The 18,041-nt window shown below is 41.0% G+C and overlaps 1 protein-coding gene across 1 annotated transcript in view; it reads left to right on the forward strand.

The window, feature by feature from the left end:
• The window catches only part of LOC124712207 (odorant receptor Or2-like), a 33,722-nt gene extending 16,701 nt beyond the window's left edge, over positions 1–17,021 (forward strand). The window contains exons 3-5 of the mRNA XM_047242504.1: positions 1,201–1,302; positions 2,517–2,672; positions 16,902–17,021. Of these exons, the coding sequence (XP_047098460.1) occupies positions 1,201–1,302; positions 2,517–2,672; positions 16,902–16,967 (324 nt within the window). The 3' untranslated portion in view covers positions 16,968–17,021. The remainder of the gene's footprint in view (positions 1–1,200; positions 1,303–2,516; positions 2,673–16,901) is intronic.
• Positions 17,022–18,041: the final 1,020 nt, after the last annotated feature.

Genomic DNA, 18,041 nt, shown 5'->3' on the forward strand with positions numbered 1-18,041 from the left:
AGTTGAGTAGTAATGTAAAACGTAGACTATTAAGCACATTATTGATAAGATTTTCTCGATCGCAACAATCTCAAATCTCACTAGATTATTTCTTTCTATGAAGTTGACCATGTTGATCTTGCAACATTTTTTTCACATTTGAAGAAACCTTATTTTACCGAAATAATTACTGTAATTTCACAAAACGATTTTAGCACACATAAAGTGCATGCTACCATTTTAAAATGGTGTACGGAAATATATAAAATTCCTGTTGTAGTGCTGTCTAGAGGTGAAAGTCTAAAAAGTATTCCAACATACAACACTCACCCCTAATTTTTTGCATGTGATTCAGAAATGGAAATAATACTGAGAATAACGTGGGCAGTCTACTCTGGCAGCATCCTTTTTCATGACAATGGCTGTTCACTAACTTTGATGGTAAAGTGGGTATTTTTGGTTAACTTCTCTGGCACACAATTCAGCACATGCACTACAGTTCATATTCTTCGCTGTGTGTGACTCAGTGACTAATGTGGGCACATAAATCCTTTTAAGATTTTGAAGATGTAATGGGCCCAAAAATTGACGAGGGCGAGATGGGGACTAACTGTTGCTGCTAAGCGGGTTATCTTTATCCCAAGCATTGGTGACAGCTCCTTTTAGACTCTTATGTACGTATTAGACATTAACAGCCCTCTCGGTTCACAAACTGACGATTTCGACATAATATTTTTCACTAGTGATAGTACGGGATGTGAGTTTTGTTATGCTGATACCAAAATTATTTTTTGATGTGGCGTTAACTAGCGATAGTTTATTTTCTTCTCCTTTTCAAGAGCTGTCTAATTAAACTTGAAGAACACTTCCTTATGATTATGCGTAGAGAATAAAAGTTATGATTGTTAACTATACAGGAAATTATTGCTCCTTTGCATACTACAATGTAAGGAAAATCCCTTTCCGATATGTTTGAAGGAAATTACATTTTTAATGGCATTCACCGTAAGTGGCACATCCTGTATGACGAAGATCTCTACATCAACAGGCCAGCGCGAAACATTGGCAACTCGAGGCTGATTTTTTTTTTACGTGTGTACCCACGCTTACTACCTGCCCACGTTAGTGACGGTATACACAACTGAGTCTAGTAGATACAGTAGTTGGCAATATTATGCAACTTCATTTGATGTGCGATTCCCATGATTTCTTTTTTCACAGAGCTCTGACATCACTGCAGTAATTAAATGCCTCGTTTTTCTTCCCATTCTGGGAGGCCAGGTTTATCTTTATTGCTGGGCTGCTCACCAAGTAAAAGATCAGGTGAGAACTACGTCACATTAAACTCTATTCTATTAATTTTTACTTTCGAGCTTTTTCTTGTTTTCCTTCGCAGACTTCCCACGTATTTTGTGTATAATCGTTTCTTTACCCCGCCGTTTCTGGTACTTCAATAAAACTGTTAGTGGTTAATGCAGATATTACGTAGAACCATGTCACTTAGAAGTCTGAGTGGAATCATTTTTCTCTAAGGAAAGACTTGAACACTTTCCTTCTAGGTCTTCATATTGAACATGAATACATTACACGCATTGGATATAGCGGAAGACATGAAAATCATTGAAGATCATATATTTTCTTTTCAACGTTACTGTTAAATTCCACATATTTCAAAATGCAGAAAACTGGCTTAAGAGACATGCAGTAAAAAAAAACATAGCTTCAATGGTGTGACTAGGCTGATTCAATAAATAGTTTTGTCAACTGAAACTCTGCTCACCACCTTCTGCAACAGCTATTTAGAAAATCTTTACATTTATGAACTGTGAGACCTGAATACGTACTATCACTTCCTCTTTTAGATATACTCAGTTCAATCAAATCATATTGATAGTCTCCCCCTACAGTTTTATTAGACTGCCATTGTTTGCAGGTGGAGTTTCCCTCCACGTCAAGAAGCAAAAGAGTTGTTCCTCTTTTTCTTTCGGTAAAATTCAGTAATAGGATGAAATTCATAAATAAATAAATCAGGCTGCACACAAACGGTCATCAGCACTTACTTTCTGTTTGTCAGTAAAATAAAAGAAAACACGCTGATGATGGTGTGACATAATCAAAACATTACATGGGTGAAGAGGAGCAAAGAAGAAACCCTGTATTTCTCGAAGCAATATCTTCAAAAGAAAATTTATTGTTCAAGAAAACACAGACGTGCGTAGTAAGCTTTCCTAAACTAAACTTACATAAAGATAAAAGTATGACTATTGTGACGTATTGAAACAAAATTACTCGGCGCCGTCTGTTCTCCGATGAACGTGACTTATTAATTACTAACAATGTAACTAGCCATCAAGTACTCACAATCCCTTGTTTCTGTAATAGAAGAGTTTGCAGTTGTTGCCATATATTTTGTCAGCGAGGTGTATTGGGTTTCTTGGTAACCATCTATAAAGCGGAAAAGCAGCCCTGTAGCAGTAGAACAACCACGAGTAGAGAGGTATGTACAGGTATCAGTGCTGTGGTTCCGATGTCAACAGGCGGAGGCGGTTTCGACTGCAGCGTACAGCTGCTCGTGGGTGGATGCGGGAACGAGCTTCAAGCGCGCCCTGAGGATTCTCATCTGCCGCGCCCAGAAACCGCTCATTCTCACTGCCGGACATGTCTGCCCGATCAACAGGGAAGCCTTTCTTTCGGTCAGTACGTATACGCACTGTTGTTGCATTGCATACTTGCCTTTTCCAACAAGGCAATTTATTGGCGTCAGTTTCGCTTTATTTGGTTGTGATTATTGGCCAAATGTCTGTAAGTCTCATATAAGTAGCAGACTTCTTCCGTAATACATATTTCAAGTTATGAATAACCCTGAGAATTGCATGCAAAGTCCAAATTAAATCTGCATCTGTACACAAATGTATCAACTGCCCACACACATATTCCGAAATTCCCTTCTCAATAGTTCGTTTCGATACTCGATAACACTAGTTTCGACACCTGTATTGAGTGATTGAGTAGGGAATGCACTCTTTTAAGTTTCCCAATTCAGCTGCTACGTTTTGTGCCTATTTAGTTTGTGTGAAACACGTAGACTTTTGGCCACTAATCCAGCAAAATAAATGAAAGGCGACGTCACTTCATAACTTTGTACAGGAAGTGGATGCGCTGTTAAATTATTAGTTAAAATCTAACTTACATATTGGCAATTTTACCAGAGGCTTTAACATTGTTTTTCTCTTAGAATACCACTGTAAGTGCTCCACGTAAGAGAGCAAAGTGAAGATGTTTCGATCTTCCAGTGAATGACTGCATTTTTATTGTAGAAATACATTTGTTTTTCAACACAATCCCTTTCTACAATGAAGGATTTTGTCAATAGTTTTTCCACTATGTATGTCTCATCTTTGATGTGCTTTTTTTTTTTTTGCCAAGTTAGCCGAGAGCGCTTCCTGGACTCGGGTAGGCGCGCCGGCCCCGTATCGAATCTGCCCAGCGAATTAACGACGAGGGCCGGTGTGCTGACCAACCTGGATGTGGTTTTTAGGCGGTTTTCCACATCCCACTAGGTGAATAGTTTGCTGGTCCCACGTTCCACCTCAGTTACACGACTCGCAGACATTTGCAACACGTTCGCACTCTTTCATGACTTACGCTAGATGTAGACAGCTGGGGTACACTGATTCCATCCCAGGGCGTGCAGGGTGGCGGCAGGAGGGGCATCCAGCCACCCCTTCAAATTAACCTTGCCAAATCCGGTTGTAACCACGCCGACTCTGCGAAAACTTCAGGTCAAAGGCGTAAGCGAAAGAAGAAAAAGTATCCTTGATGTGCTTTTGTGATATATTTACAAAACACTACATGCCTCATAACATATCCAATAGACGCAAAAGTTAACCAGATACAAATTTGGCTAGATGTGGAAGTCAGTGGCCGTAAGAGGATCCCAGATCTGATAAATATGGATGATGAGTCCCTACATTGTACTTAAACTTCCTCAGTTCCCCCACTCCATTTAAAAAGGTGTCTCTTCTTGCTGAAAGATGTATTTCTCCTTTTTTTGTCAAGAGCGTTTCTCTAGCTTTTTTCATCCAGCTGGTCCAAAAAATGAATGTTTATCAATCGCAAGCAATTAAGTCTGGAAATCTCTTTTACAAAGACGTATAAAATGGTCGTTGTCACTCCCCTACAGAAGATCGACGAGACTTTTATTTGACACCGAGCTTTCTTACGTGAATTGGTGGACTAATGTCTCTTGCACAGCGTGAAATCAACAAATAAAACTAACCGAATTAATTTTACAACGATCCATACGCAATTTAACATCATTTTATAAATTTACTTCTGCATGCAGCAACGTGGCATCCATATTGCACAAAGGTAGCCATATGGTTTGTAAAACAGGTGATGGAATGAGATGTTGTGTGATGTCCTTAGGTTAGTCAGGTTTAACTAGTTCTAAGTTCTAGGGGACTGATGACCATAGATGTTAAGTCCCATAATGCTCAGAGCCATTTGATAGAATGAGAAAGTTTCATGCCGTTACGTAAAGGTCCTCACTGTATCATCTGGTTTTCAGGTGTGTGTAATGGATGAGTGATGAAATTTTACTTATAAAACTTTCCGCCTCTTTTACTCAAGTCTCGCAAGATTGTGAGCTACGAGTTGTTTCTCTCTTGATAGTGCTTTTAACATCGATATTGTCTTGGTGTGGCTATTTTTTTTTAATACGAGTGCATGCTTTTGCATGACGTTGACTGCTGATACTGTTCAATATATATTCACCTGCATTTACGTTTTGAACTATCTGAGGATGGCTGTTACACTCAACCAAAACTAGTCATCATGTTTTAACTGTCAATGTAAATTGTGGGCTAGGGCGTAAAAGTTTTTTGTACACTTTTTTAGTTTTAATAAATTACTCTAAGACAGCTGTCTCTTTTCCTGATAATGTCAGGTTTCACAAATAAAGTGTTTCTTCAGTTAATTTTGATACTGCTACGGCGTCAACTGCTTCAAATACATCTAATCGTTTAGCGTCCCATACAATGTACTGTTTTTCGATGTACAATTTCTCGATCATCTTCAAGAGGATGATCACGTGTGAATTGAAGTGTCCATTTCTTAACTGTGGACGTGAAGAGACAGACTCATTAACTTCCAGCAGCTTAGGACAAATTTCTTGCGGTGAAATTAGTCCAAGGGATAAGCCTTTAATGGCAGCATATTCTGGTTCATCCACTGCAAATAAAGACATACAATGCAATAACCTTTTAAAAAGGCACGTCAAATTCCACTACGATTTTATCATTGGGAAAAGTTTAGTAGTATAACAAGCGGTAGGTCTTTAAATTTTCATCTCGCTCTCGGAATGAGATGTGTTATAGTAGTGTGCACCTAAGAAGGTGTTTAATGGTGTGACGTGCCTGCCAATAGCGTCATCCCGCCGCGTATGACTGTGTCATGCTGTTCGGCAGAACATTTAGCGTTGATCGTCCTGCTAGTATTGGTATGGTGAAGATAATTAACTGCTGTCGTGATCATTATGGATGGCATAAAAGCACAGACAAGTACTGCGCTAAGAGCGCTAGTGTCAGTTTTCCGAGCGTAAAATTCAGTGTCAGAAACAGAAACAGTAGCATGAGGTGGCGTTCACCCTAGTGTTGGCAGTTACCATGGTAGACAATGGCTGCAGCTTTTGACGTGACCCTGGCACGGCAACGAAGTTTTTATCATCTCTCGCTGCGTAGGCCGCATCTCGCAGCCCCTTCAAATTCGCACGCCACTATAGGTTCAGTCCGACGTGAGCGTAACCCAGCAGCATCAAATATTATCTTTACTCGCAGTACGTTAAACCTATTATTCGTTTTTCAGTTCACAGTTATTACACTTATTTTCGTGAGTGTTACTTGTAAACTGGCCACGGTAATATTGAAACTACACTGCCACAAAAATATTTTGCGTCGCTCTCATAACTCATCTTCCTTTTTTCGTAATATACTTTTGAACGCAGGAAACAGTGAAGTGCCCGTCTAAAAGGAAAAAAAAAACTTGCATTCCCAGATCTGTTGAGTAGACAGGGATGTTTTCTATCCTGAACGGGACAATGCGGCTTGAGTACAGTGTTCCGTCTGCCAATATACGTAGGAATGTCATTTCATACTTAGACCGCGCGCGTTGCCACTTTGTAGTCTCCCGTTCATAATGTATGTGTCAGCTATAGAAATGTAAATAATAATAATAACAAAGTCAAACAAATAATAAGTACTGATGTGTAGAAGTTGGTATCTGTCTATAACCTAGTGTATGCCTCAAGCACATTACTTACTGCAGTGCAAATTATTCTGCAAGGATGAAATGTCTGTGTGCTATTTCTTACTCATTCCCTCATTGTTGCCGTTGTTTGCTAGGAAAGCCAGAACGAACTTTCATTGACATATCCATTATTACACCACGATTCACTTGTAAATACTCAGCAGCGGATCCCATAAACCACCGTCAGACCACCTCTCTATCGCTCTAGACTCCAACAGCTTCTGGATTAAATGAACAGTTAGGTCGTTCTGTCTGACCTCTGAGTTTTCTTGTTTTATTATGATGATTATTTCTCACTACGTAGGTACCCAACAGTAAAATATTTTTGCTTTCAAAGGTGGAAATTGATGATCGAAATTTCTTGAAAAATGCCTTTGCTTTAATGATTCCCAACCCAATTCACGCTTCGTGTCCGTGACACACTCTCCCCTAATTCGCGGTAATACAAAACGAGCTGCTCTTCTTTGGACTGTTTCGATGTCCTCCACCAATACCACCGCCTAGGGATCCCATACCGTGCAGTAAAACTCTGTCAGACGATGGACAAGTATAGCTTATGCAGTCTCTTCACTAGACGTGTTGCATCTTTTGTTCCGCCAATAACAATCAGTCTTTGGTTTGCCTTCCCCACAACATTGTCTATGTGAACTATACAGTTTAAGTTACTAGTAATTGCAATCCCTAAGTATTTAGTTGAATTCGCAGTCTTTAGATTGGAGTGATTTATCGTGTAATCGAAATTTAACGGATTTATTTTCGTGCTCTTCTGGATGACCTCACACCCTCCCTTATACAGAGACAGGTGCCAGTACTCGCACCATACAGATAAGGTGTCTGAGTCATTTTGCAAATGTTTTTCATCTTTTGATGACTTTACTGGACGGTAAATCACAGTATCAGCTGCTGCTCATATTGTCTCCTAAACCGTTTATATGAATCTGGAACAGCTGAAGGGCTCTAACGCTTCCTTGGGGATCGCCGGATATAACCCCTTTTTATTCAGTGATTTTCTATCGATTTCTAGGTACTATGACCTTTATGATAGGATATAGCGAATCCAGTCGCACAGCTGAAGCGATACTTCATAGGCACTCAATATGATTAGAAGCAGCTTGTGAGAAACGGTATCAAAAGACTTTTGGAAATCTATAAATATGGAATCAATTTGAGATACCCTGTCGATAGTACGTATTGCTTCATGTGAATAAAGAACTGGTTGTGTTTCACGAAATCGATGTTTTCTGAACCGTACTGACTGTGTATCAGTACACCATTAACTTTGAGCTAATCCATTATCTTCGAACACAAGGTACATTCCAAAATTCTACTGCAAATCAAAGTCATTAATTCAACGGATTACTCGTATTTCCTTTCGTGAGTATTCGTGTAACCTGCGCAACATTCCGGTCTTCTGGTACGGATCTTTCGCTGAGTCAGCGGTTTTATATTATTGGTGAGCATGGGGCTTTCTTTTCGGCATACCCCGAAAGAAACGTAATTTGTATCCGATATGGACCGGAAGATTTGCCCTTATTAAGTGCTTTAAGCTGCTTCGCTACGCCGACGATAACTACTAAGTTCACAAACTACACTCCTGGAAATTGAAATAAGAACACCGTGAATTCATTGTCCCAGGGAGGGGAAACTTTATTGACACATTCCTGGGGTCAGATACATCACATGATCACACTGACAGAACCACAGGCACATAGACACAGGCAACAGAGCATGCACAATGTCGGCACTAGTACAGTGTATATCCACCTTTCGCAGCAATGCAGGCTGCTATTCTCCCATGGAGATGATCGTAGAGATGCTGGATGTAGTCCTGTGGAATGGCTTGCCATGCCATTTCCACCTGGCGCCTCAGTTGGACCAGCGTTCGTGCTGGACGTGCAGACCGCGTGAGACGACGCTTTATCCAGTCCCAAACATGCTCAATGGGGGACAGATCCGGAGATCTTGCTGGCCAGGGTAGTTGACTTACACCTTCTAGAGCACGCTGGGTGGCACGGGATACATGCGGACGTGCATTGTCCTGTTGGAACAGCAAGTTCCCTTGCCGGTCTAGGAATGGTAGAACGATGGGTTCGATGACGGTTTGGATGTACCGTGCACTATTCAGTGTCCCCTCGACGATCACCAGTGGTGTACGGCCAGTGTAGGAGATCGCTCCCCACACCATGATGCCGGGTGTTGGCCCTGTGTGCCTCGGTCGTATGCAGTCCTGATTGTGGCGCTCACCTGCACGGCGCCAAACACGCATACGACCATCATTGGCACCAAGGCAGAAGCGACTCTCATCGCTGAAGACGACACGTCTCCATTCGTCCCTCCATTCACGCCTGTCGCGACACCACTGGAGGCGGGCTGCACGATGTTGGGGCGTGAGCGGAAGACGGCCTAACGGTGTGCGGGACCGTAGCCCAGCTTCATGGAGACGGCTGCGAATGGTCCTCGCCGATACCCCAGGAGCAACAGTGTCCCTAATTTGCTGGGAAGTGGCGGTGCGGTCCCCTACGGCACTGCGTAGGATCCTACGGTCTTGGCGTGCATCCGTGCGTCGCTGCGGTCCGGTCCCAGGTCGACGGGCACGTGCACCTTCCGCCGACCACTGGCGACAACATCGATGTACTGTGGAGACCTCACGCCCCACGTGTTGAGCAATTCGGCGGTACGTCCACCCGGCCTCCCGCATGCCCACTATACGCCCTCGCTCAAAGTCCGTCAACTGCACATACGGTTCACGTCCACGCTGTCGCGGCATGCTACCAGTGTTAAAGACTGCGATGGAGCTCCGTATGCCACGGCAAACTGGCTGACACTGACGGCGGCGGTGCACAAATGCTGCGCAGCTAGCGCCATTCGACGGCCAACACCGCGGTTCCTGGTGTGTCCGCTGTGCCGTGCGTGTGATCATTGCTTGTACAGCCCTCTCGCAGTGTCCGGAGCAAGTATGGTGGGTCTGACACACCGGTGTCAATGTGTTCTTTTTTCCATTTCCAGGAGTGTATTTTACAGTCCGGACAACCGCAGCTGATGAAAGTCATGATGTTAGAAAGAACTCCTCAAACAGATGGTAAAATTATTTTCTGTTAAAACATAACCGGTTTCGCGGATTAAAGCCGCAACATCAGGTGCAACCTACAGAGTAAAAATCAAATACAGTGTCACCACATTTTGTGAATGTTAAAGTTAATAAAGGAATGTCTAAAATAAAAGATAAGATATACCCACTACTCCTAGTCAAAATTTAGTATCCAGAGAATTTTGTCAATGCTATAGCAGGCGAAAGGTAAAGAAGACGTACACTATTCTTGAAAATTTGCCCGCAACTAATAAAGAAAAGAAAATATTTTATGTTGAGAGGACGCTAAAAGTTTTTAAAAAGGTGCCGGATTGGCGATAAAAAATTGTCACTGCGAACATGATCAGTCGCGGCGGTATGCGAATTACTATATGGAAATTATCAGAGGGCAGTGTCTTACCGATGTGACGCCAGGGCAGCTCGGTGCAGGGCAAAGCAAAAGCGACCCGCACGAACGACAACGACAGGCTAGCTGGCTGGTGGGACAGAAGCTATCCATGTGGAAAATGTGACTAGGACCGCTGGTTCGCTACCTTTATAAGCGAGAATAATACAGAATTTTGTTACTTACTAACACCCAATCATACAAACAATCAAAACTAGCCAGAATGCAATGGCGAAATTCCGACTGGTCATGCAGCGTGAACTGTACGTTTTCGTTTTTATGTCTAAAACTTTCTGGTTCCTCTAATATATTCAAAATACGTTTTTTTACAAAAAATTCTTAAGGGCTAGTGATGCTGTGACCCTTCTCGCGTAAGCGCAATGTTATTGCAGATCGTGGGTTATTTAAGTTAAGGTATTGCTGAAATCTGATTCGAAATGATTTACTGATTTGTCCTATGTATTTCTTAAGGAAATCATTTCCTGTAATGCGATACAAACACACTTCATTTTATGTATTTAACACAGCTTTTTCCTTGTGACTGAGTTTTTTCCTGCGTCCAAAAATGTAAAATACACTGGAATAATGTATTAGATCTCATACGTCTGCCAATTTTTTCCGATATTGCAACCAGATATGATATTCTACAAAAAAGTCGAGGGTTCCTTTGTCTGCTAGGCTGGGCTAAGCTTTATAAAATGGCTCTGAGCACTATGCGACTTAACGTCTGAGGTCATCAGTCGCCTAGAACTTAGAACTAATTAAACCTAACTAACCTAAGGACATCACACACATCCATACCCGAAGCAGGATTCGAACCTGCGACCGTAGCGGTCGCTCGGTTCCAAACTGTAGCGCCTAGAACCGCACGGTCACTCCGGTCGGCTAAGCGTTATAAAACCTGCCTCTGATCCTCTATGGGCAGGAAGGTTCTTCTTCTTCAACATACTTCTACTTAATTGCGTTATCAAATTTTGGATCGTAACCGTTTTGATACGCTGTATACTGTATTTCATATTCAGCCATTTGATCTTCGCTAGTAAGGGGTACTTCATACATAAGATTTAACATGGCTCGGAATGCTGAGGATTTAAATTTCATTGGGTGACATGACTACCTGTGTATAACAAAACATCCTTTTTCTTTTCACGCAGGTAAATTTTAAAGAATGGAAGACGTCTTCATTATATTTCACTCCCATAGTATTGTCAGCCCCCCGGTAGCTAAGTGGTCAGTGTGACAGAATGTCATTCCTAAGGGCCCGGGTTCGATTCCCGGCTGGGTCGGAGAATTTCTCCGCTCAGGGACTGGGTGTTGTGTTGTCCTAATCATCATCATTTCATGCCGATCGAAGCGCAAGTCGCCGAAGTGGCGTCAAATCGAAAGACTTGCACCAGGCGAACGGTCTACCCGACGGGAGGCCCTTGTCACACGACATTTACATTTACCATAGTATTGAAGAAATTCTCTGAATAGTAAATTCTGACTAGGAGGGATGGGAATGCCTATGATGTTTTAACGTTGTGATTATATTTTACACACTCCTTTATTACTTTTAGTATCCACAAAACGCGGTGACAATATAATTTCCTTTTAACCGTGTAGGTTGCAACTGATGATACGGCTTTAAACAATGAAACCGGTTGTGTTTTAATAAACAACCAAGTACCAGCTGTTAGTGGAGTTCTACCTAACATCATACTTCTATGTTCCTCATGTTGGCAGATGTTCTTGATTCGAATTCGAGAATATTGACTTCCTCCTCTGTGGTGGAGGACTTTCGGTAAAACCCTGTTTAATAAGTCCACTTCAGTGGCGATGTCATCACTAATATTACCATTGGCATCATGCAGTGTTGGCATTGACTGTGTCTTGCCACTGGTCTCCTTTACATACGACCAGTGGATTTTCTGGATAATTTTGAGGTAGAGTTTCATTGTGTAAGCTGTTAAAAGCATCTCACGTTGAAGTCCGTGCTTCAGTAATATCCAATCTTGGAGATTTTATATTTCTTTTAAATTTGCCATGCGTTTTTCTTTGTTTCTTCAACAGCGTTCTGTTTTGTGCAACAGGGGGTCAGTACCATATTTTATTGATTTATTCGGTATAAATCTCTCAACTGCCTTAGATACTAATCCTCCGAATGTAAGCCACCTCTTGCGCTCACTTACAAACTTAGTTAGAAAGGGCTGGACACTATCTCTTACGAAGGCACCATTCGAATTTTTATTTGTTTTTATAAATAGATATACTTTGCGCTTACTTTTGGTGGATTTGACATTGCGATAGTCGGCCTGGCTACAACCATCTTGTGGTCGCTGTTCCCTATATCCATCACGTCGCTGTCTATTTGCTCATTATTATTTGCTGCTAAGAAGTCAAGAACGTTTTCGCAACCATTTACACTTCGTGTGGGCTCCTGAACTAACTGCTCAAAATAATTTTCAGAGAAAGCATTTAGTACCATTTCTTACAATGTTTTGTACCTACCACTGGCATTGAACATGTATTTCCACTAACATACCGAGGGTAGATTGGAGTCAAATGGCTCTGAGCACTATGGGACTTAACTGCTGAGGTCATCAGTCCCCTAGAACTTAGAGCTACTTAAACATAACTAACCTAAGGACATCACACACATCCATGCCCGAGGCAGGATTCGAACCTGCGACCGTAGCGGTCGCGCGGTTCCAGACTGTAGCGCCTAGAAGCGCTCGGCCACTCTGGCCGGCAGAATGGAGTCACCACGAACTATAACTGTATGAGTGAGGTACCTATGTCAGACGACACTCAAGTTGTTTTAACCAGTTCATCAACTCAATTGTCTGAGCAGGAGATCAATAAAACGAACCAATTATAGTGTAACCCCTACCCTTACTAACTCACAAGAACTATCTACTTCTGTTTCCCTATAAGTTAAACTACTTCTGACAACAACAGACATGCAACCACCAAATGTATTTAATTTGCTCTTTCTGACCACACATAAGTCCTTTGTAAGAATTTCGGCTGAACTTACCCTCGTCTTCACTCAGCTTTCAGTACCTACAATTGAGCTTCGGTGATTTCTGTTAGCGCTTAGAACTTTGGTTCTTCCCTACACACCTATTGCAATTTACAACTAAAATACCGATTTTTGCTAACTCTACCCTCGTCCTGTGTTTGCCCTGATCAGAGTACTCTGATATGTGGTTCTGCTTAGACAAGACGGGTTGCTGACGCAAGTACTTAGATCCAAAGCTGATCCAATGATCGAAACAAGTAATCTAATTACAAATGTGCAACTAACACATAACCGTAAATGAGATTGATCTTAACCCATAGAATAGATTGGTAGTCGACTCCCAGCGCTGCAGTCAAGCTAAATATTATGTCTAGTCTGACTTGGTTTTACCAGACCATACCAAAGACTTTTGAAACTACTCTCTTTTTTTTCTTAAATTTCTACACCAACCTGCCACCGAATTGTAACTACGATACAGGCCCCATGATGGCTGTTAGCAATAGCCGGTTATATGTATATGCACACCATTTCCTTCTATCATGAGACATGCTACGGTAACGCTAGTGTCACTTCGTCCATCCCCCCCCCCCCCCCCCCGAGTCACTTAGCTAGTAGCAGTATATTATTCAGTTGTTCCCACTGTTATATCATTGTTGCTCCAACGAGTGAACTTCCATGTATCCACTTAGAATACATTTTTTAACACGAACCTGAATCAGTTCCTTTTCTATCTCCCAGAGTTACCGCTTGAGATGCATCACAGTAATAACTGGCTGGCGCCATCTGATATCACTGATAAGCCATCTGCTACGATCAGTCAAGCGCCTCATGGCCCATGAGAAGAGGCCAATTAGTTTTGATCATGCAGTTACGTACGTCACAACTGGCGTCGCCAGGTCTACACCACGACACAGCGCTACATATCTCAGTCTCCCCTTCGCTTGCTCCATTTTTAATTGGACTGGCTGTAGGGCTCTTGCATAAAAAAGGATATTGTAGCCGATTCTGTAACCCGCCCAAAGAAGTCGTTCCTCAGCCACAACCGACAAGTCATTGTCATAAATAATAGCTCCACGGAAGCGGGATATGCACTTCACAAACATTATATCTGGATGTAAGGTGCAATTGCCATTTGTTTTATTATTGAGTAGTTTACTGAAAAACATTTAGATTCATGGTCCAGCCCCTAAGGCAGTCAATGGTACCAGATTTGTGTAAATTACGGAGTCGTCCCTTACTGTACATCGATAATACTTTCCTAAGAGGTTGTTGGACATATTTGTAAAAGCACATCAATGTACAAATACTGAGACACTAGAATCTCGTAAGTGAAGTGCTGTGAGAGTAAAGTAGGATAGGTTTTTTTGTGCTTTCCTGCCAACGTTCGTGTGCTTCGTGAGAAAGCTATAGATACTGTTAACTGCGCTATCCATATGTTTGCTGCTATGACAATTCACCGTGTTTCATAAACTAGCAGTCATTCTTGATGTAGTATTTAAGAGGCAAGAAACTGGTTCCTAAGGCACTTTGGACAGCCTGTCACCCTATTACATTCTATAAAACAGGAATTTTCCGCGATGGTCTTCAACTTAGAGCTAATCCAATAAAAGTTCTTTTTAAGTTATGTGACTGATACAGCATTGTTTAGGAGTTCCTCTATTTTGTGTGCTTGTATCGGAAATAGTTAAAGACAAAGCTATGATTACTGACGGTAGAAAAAGTGAGTGTTTACATTCATGATTACAGTAGGCGAGAACCAGAGGTTTCAGCAATAGATAAAAGACGTACTTCACATATATTTATTTAGGATTTAGGAACTAAGGGATAACCGGAACGTCTTAATATTCGTACTCCTATCTGCATTTGTTTCAACAAAAGTTTGATGTTAAAGACACTTAAGTGTATAAAATAGAAATAGTGTGAAAAAAGTAATCTCTCTGCATTGTGAAAAACCATGCATTACAGCCAAAGACTGCCACAGAGGGGAAATAAAGACAATGTGAATCTGTAATATGACGCATCGTACCAGTTCTGTTTAAATGAGATCATATAATTTGTAGGCCTTATTAGTAAATGCGATGAGTACTCTTACCAAATAATTGGGTGGACTGTGAAGTATTTTTTTGAAATTATTGCATAAATTTACCTATATCATGCAACCCAATTAAGTTGTCGCACACTTTTCTCATTGACTGTGGACAGCACATTGTTCCGATGTAGGTTGCCGTGGGCGGGATTATACCGGTTCCTGTACTATACCGTTTCTTCGCTTAGCATTGCTTACCTACCGTTTCCTTTGCGTCTCGAGCGATGGCGGTTTGGCAAGGGATTTATGTGCGCACGCAGGTGACAAGTGATCAGGGTTTTGGTTGTTTTCATGGAGCCTTGTGTAGAGTTGCTGCTTGTGCCAGAGAACCGTTGCGGTTGCTCATTGTGTCTTTATGACTGATGTTCGCTCCGCGGGCCGAACCATCGCGTACTTGGGGCTACAGCTTTGCCCGGCCTGTGCAATGACAGGCCATACAATAGAGTTGGACAGTTTCCCTCAAAAATCTCTTTGCTGTCAACCTCAGGTTTTAATCAACTTTCTTTACCTACTATTATTTGAGCTTCACTGGTTTTTAGTACTGCTGCAAACTCTGGCACTTTCTTGCGGAGGATTCTGCAGTTAACCACTAGGATTTTAATACTATCGCCTTTAGTGGAAACTTCTTTGGCTCTTGCACTGATACGTCTGGGTCTCCTACAGCTCTGGCTATCTGGGCTGGATGGAGAGTCACCTAATCTAATAATTAAAAAAATGAAAAACTTTGCGTACACCTCACAGACAGCCGGTCATCTGTGCAGCAGCCTCTGATGCACAGTTAAAAACTGGCCCATTTAGGGTACACTACAATTCTCAGCCATACAGCGGAAGTGTGGAGGTCAAGCCTACTTTGTCACAGATACTTTGCAGCTTGTGGTTCAAGTCTTCCACTCACCTCAGAACGAGGGGGCGACGATCTTTTATGTGCACAATGCTGCAGATTGTGAGTTTATTTCAAACTTCATAGTTAGTTTGGTATTCTCGACCTTCTCTGCCAGTCGCTGGAATGATCGATGTAAGACCACGTAGCCCAGACGACAGGCATCGTTTGTGTCAAATATGCAGTGCCATGATATGCAATTTATTATGACCTTAGCCTCAATGGGTGCGATAACAGCTAATTGAACATGCTGAATGAGGCCCCAAGGTATACACCATGAGTGCGCATGGCGTTCCTCTGTACCCCTTGTTGTGATTTCCATAAGGGACATCATTATTCGCCATACGTTTGAACTACCGATGATTAGTAGACTCCGACATATTGTGTGTGACTCGTACTGAGACGGGACACAGCATATTTCCCAAAAGGTGAAGTCTGTCTCATCGGCTCAGTTTTGGTTTCAGTGGGAGACGCTAAGTAGGTTCATTTTACTTTTGAAAAGAGCGAAATATACAGTGAGATTACAGTTACTGGACTTGCGGTGTTCATCAGACCCATTAGTTCGCAATGTATCTTGCTAGTTCCACTACTTGATGCAAGGTGTTTGAGAGTACATAATACTGCTTATTATCTAGCAGTCTCAGAAAGTGAAAGCTGCAGTTCTGTAACGTATCTCAAAACTTGCTTCTGACCTGATAATCATGATGAATAGTATATCATCCAAACATTGCAAGCTCTAATGAACGTCCTTTTTAATATTTTGTAAACTTTTCTTGATACTTATTTGGGTTCTTTTGCTGATTTCCGTGATCATATTACTGCGTATGGGCCAAAACAAGAAGAAATGGAATAGAAAGTGCATACCTTAATATATATTAGTACTTTTTCATATTTGCTACTGTGAAACATACCTCTACTGAACAAATGCTCATTGCTCTTAAGGTAAGCGTTGTAGAACCCATGATCACTAGACTCTTTTCTTGTTTCGGTATAAAGAACCTGCCTCCTAAGTTGTCTATTTAGTAGTGTACTACTAGTAATTTTTTTTAAGTTCTCTAACTTCGAGAAGTCACTGGTTTGTCTATCTGTCATTTGAATTATAAAAAATGCGGTTTATCATTGGTACTGATTTCCTGTGTTAATTCTCTCATTTTTTGCCTCCATTCTTTGCAGATGGTGAATGCCTCATACTCATACTACGCACTACTGGGTCAAATGAACAAGCGCTCTGTGGACTGAAGAGCAATGGGTGTTGATGTCCATAGTTTGCTACTTGTAGTATTGTTTTCTGAGCCCACCTTTCAGATATAGATTGTTTAGAAGAAAGTACATTAGTAAAACAGTTTTCCGATTTTACTCCAATTACCAAAAGATCTCAAATATCAAAACTGCTGTAGCACTGCAGATGTACACATATAGCCTTAGATCAATGATAAACGTCAACGATGATTCATTGACTGTTGTTTATTCCTTTTATTTCCAAATAATTCAGTACTTACCAGCCACATTTCCTTAAGGTTAAGCTGGAGAAACAAATATGTTTAGAAAAATACACAAAAATTTTATGAGAATCATGAACATCTGAATTGAGTAACATATTTTGCAGGGGGGAAGATAAAGTGAAAGTTCTTTCTTCTGAACTATCTTTCGTATATGTTGCTTTATTTAGCACCGGCTAAATTTTCTTTAACTTACATCAAGTTCAGATTTTGTCCTATGAAGTCACATATTTCAAACTGAGTAGATTATTAATCACTCCATTAGCTTTATTTTATTTGTGTAATAGATATAACTTTCCCAATGTTACAGTTATATTATTATTGAAAACTATGTAAAGAGTTGAAAATCTGAGACATTTATTTTGTGAACTGTAACAGAATATTTTGCAATAAGACATTAATTTAATGTTTACAATTTGCCATTGTCTTGTTACATCACAAGTTACTTGAATTCTAAATTAACTAGGGTGCTGATTGAAGACTTTTGTAGACTCTCAAATTGTAAAATGCTGTCTCTCTGTAGTAGATACAGAATTTTTTCGGAAGAAGTAGTTCCACATTTACATTTTATATTTTTATCTATGTTTTGTTTAAGTTGATAGTGCTTGAATCTTATTATATAAAATAAACTGTTATCTCGAGCTTATCGTATCTTTTTAGACAGTGCTAAACCATTTTTGTTACCGACCACCACCGTCAATCTTCCTTAACAGCTGACAGTCAAGAAGTTTAAAAATTGCTATAAATCTACCAGTCTTTGATCGCAAGAAGTATTCAGATATCATTTTATAACCACGTTTGATCACTAAGTTTA

Source organism: Schistocerca piceifrons, chromosome 8 (genome assembly GCF_021461385.2).
Source record: "Schistocerca piceifrons isolate TAMUIC-IGC-003096 chromosome 8, iqSchPice1.1, whole genome shotgun sequence".
Lineage (NCBI taxonomy): Eukaryota > Metazoa > Arthropoda > Insecta > Orthoptera > Acrididae > Schistocerca > Schistocerca piceifrons.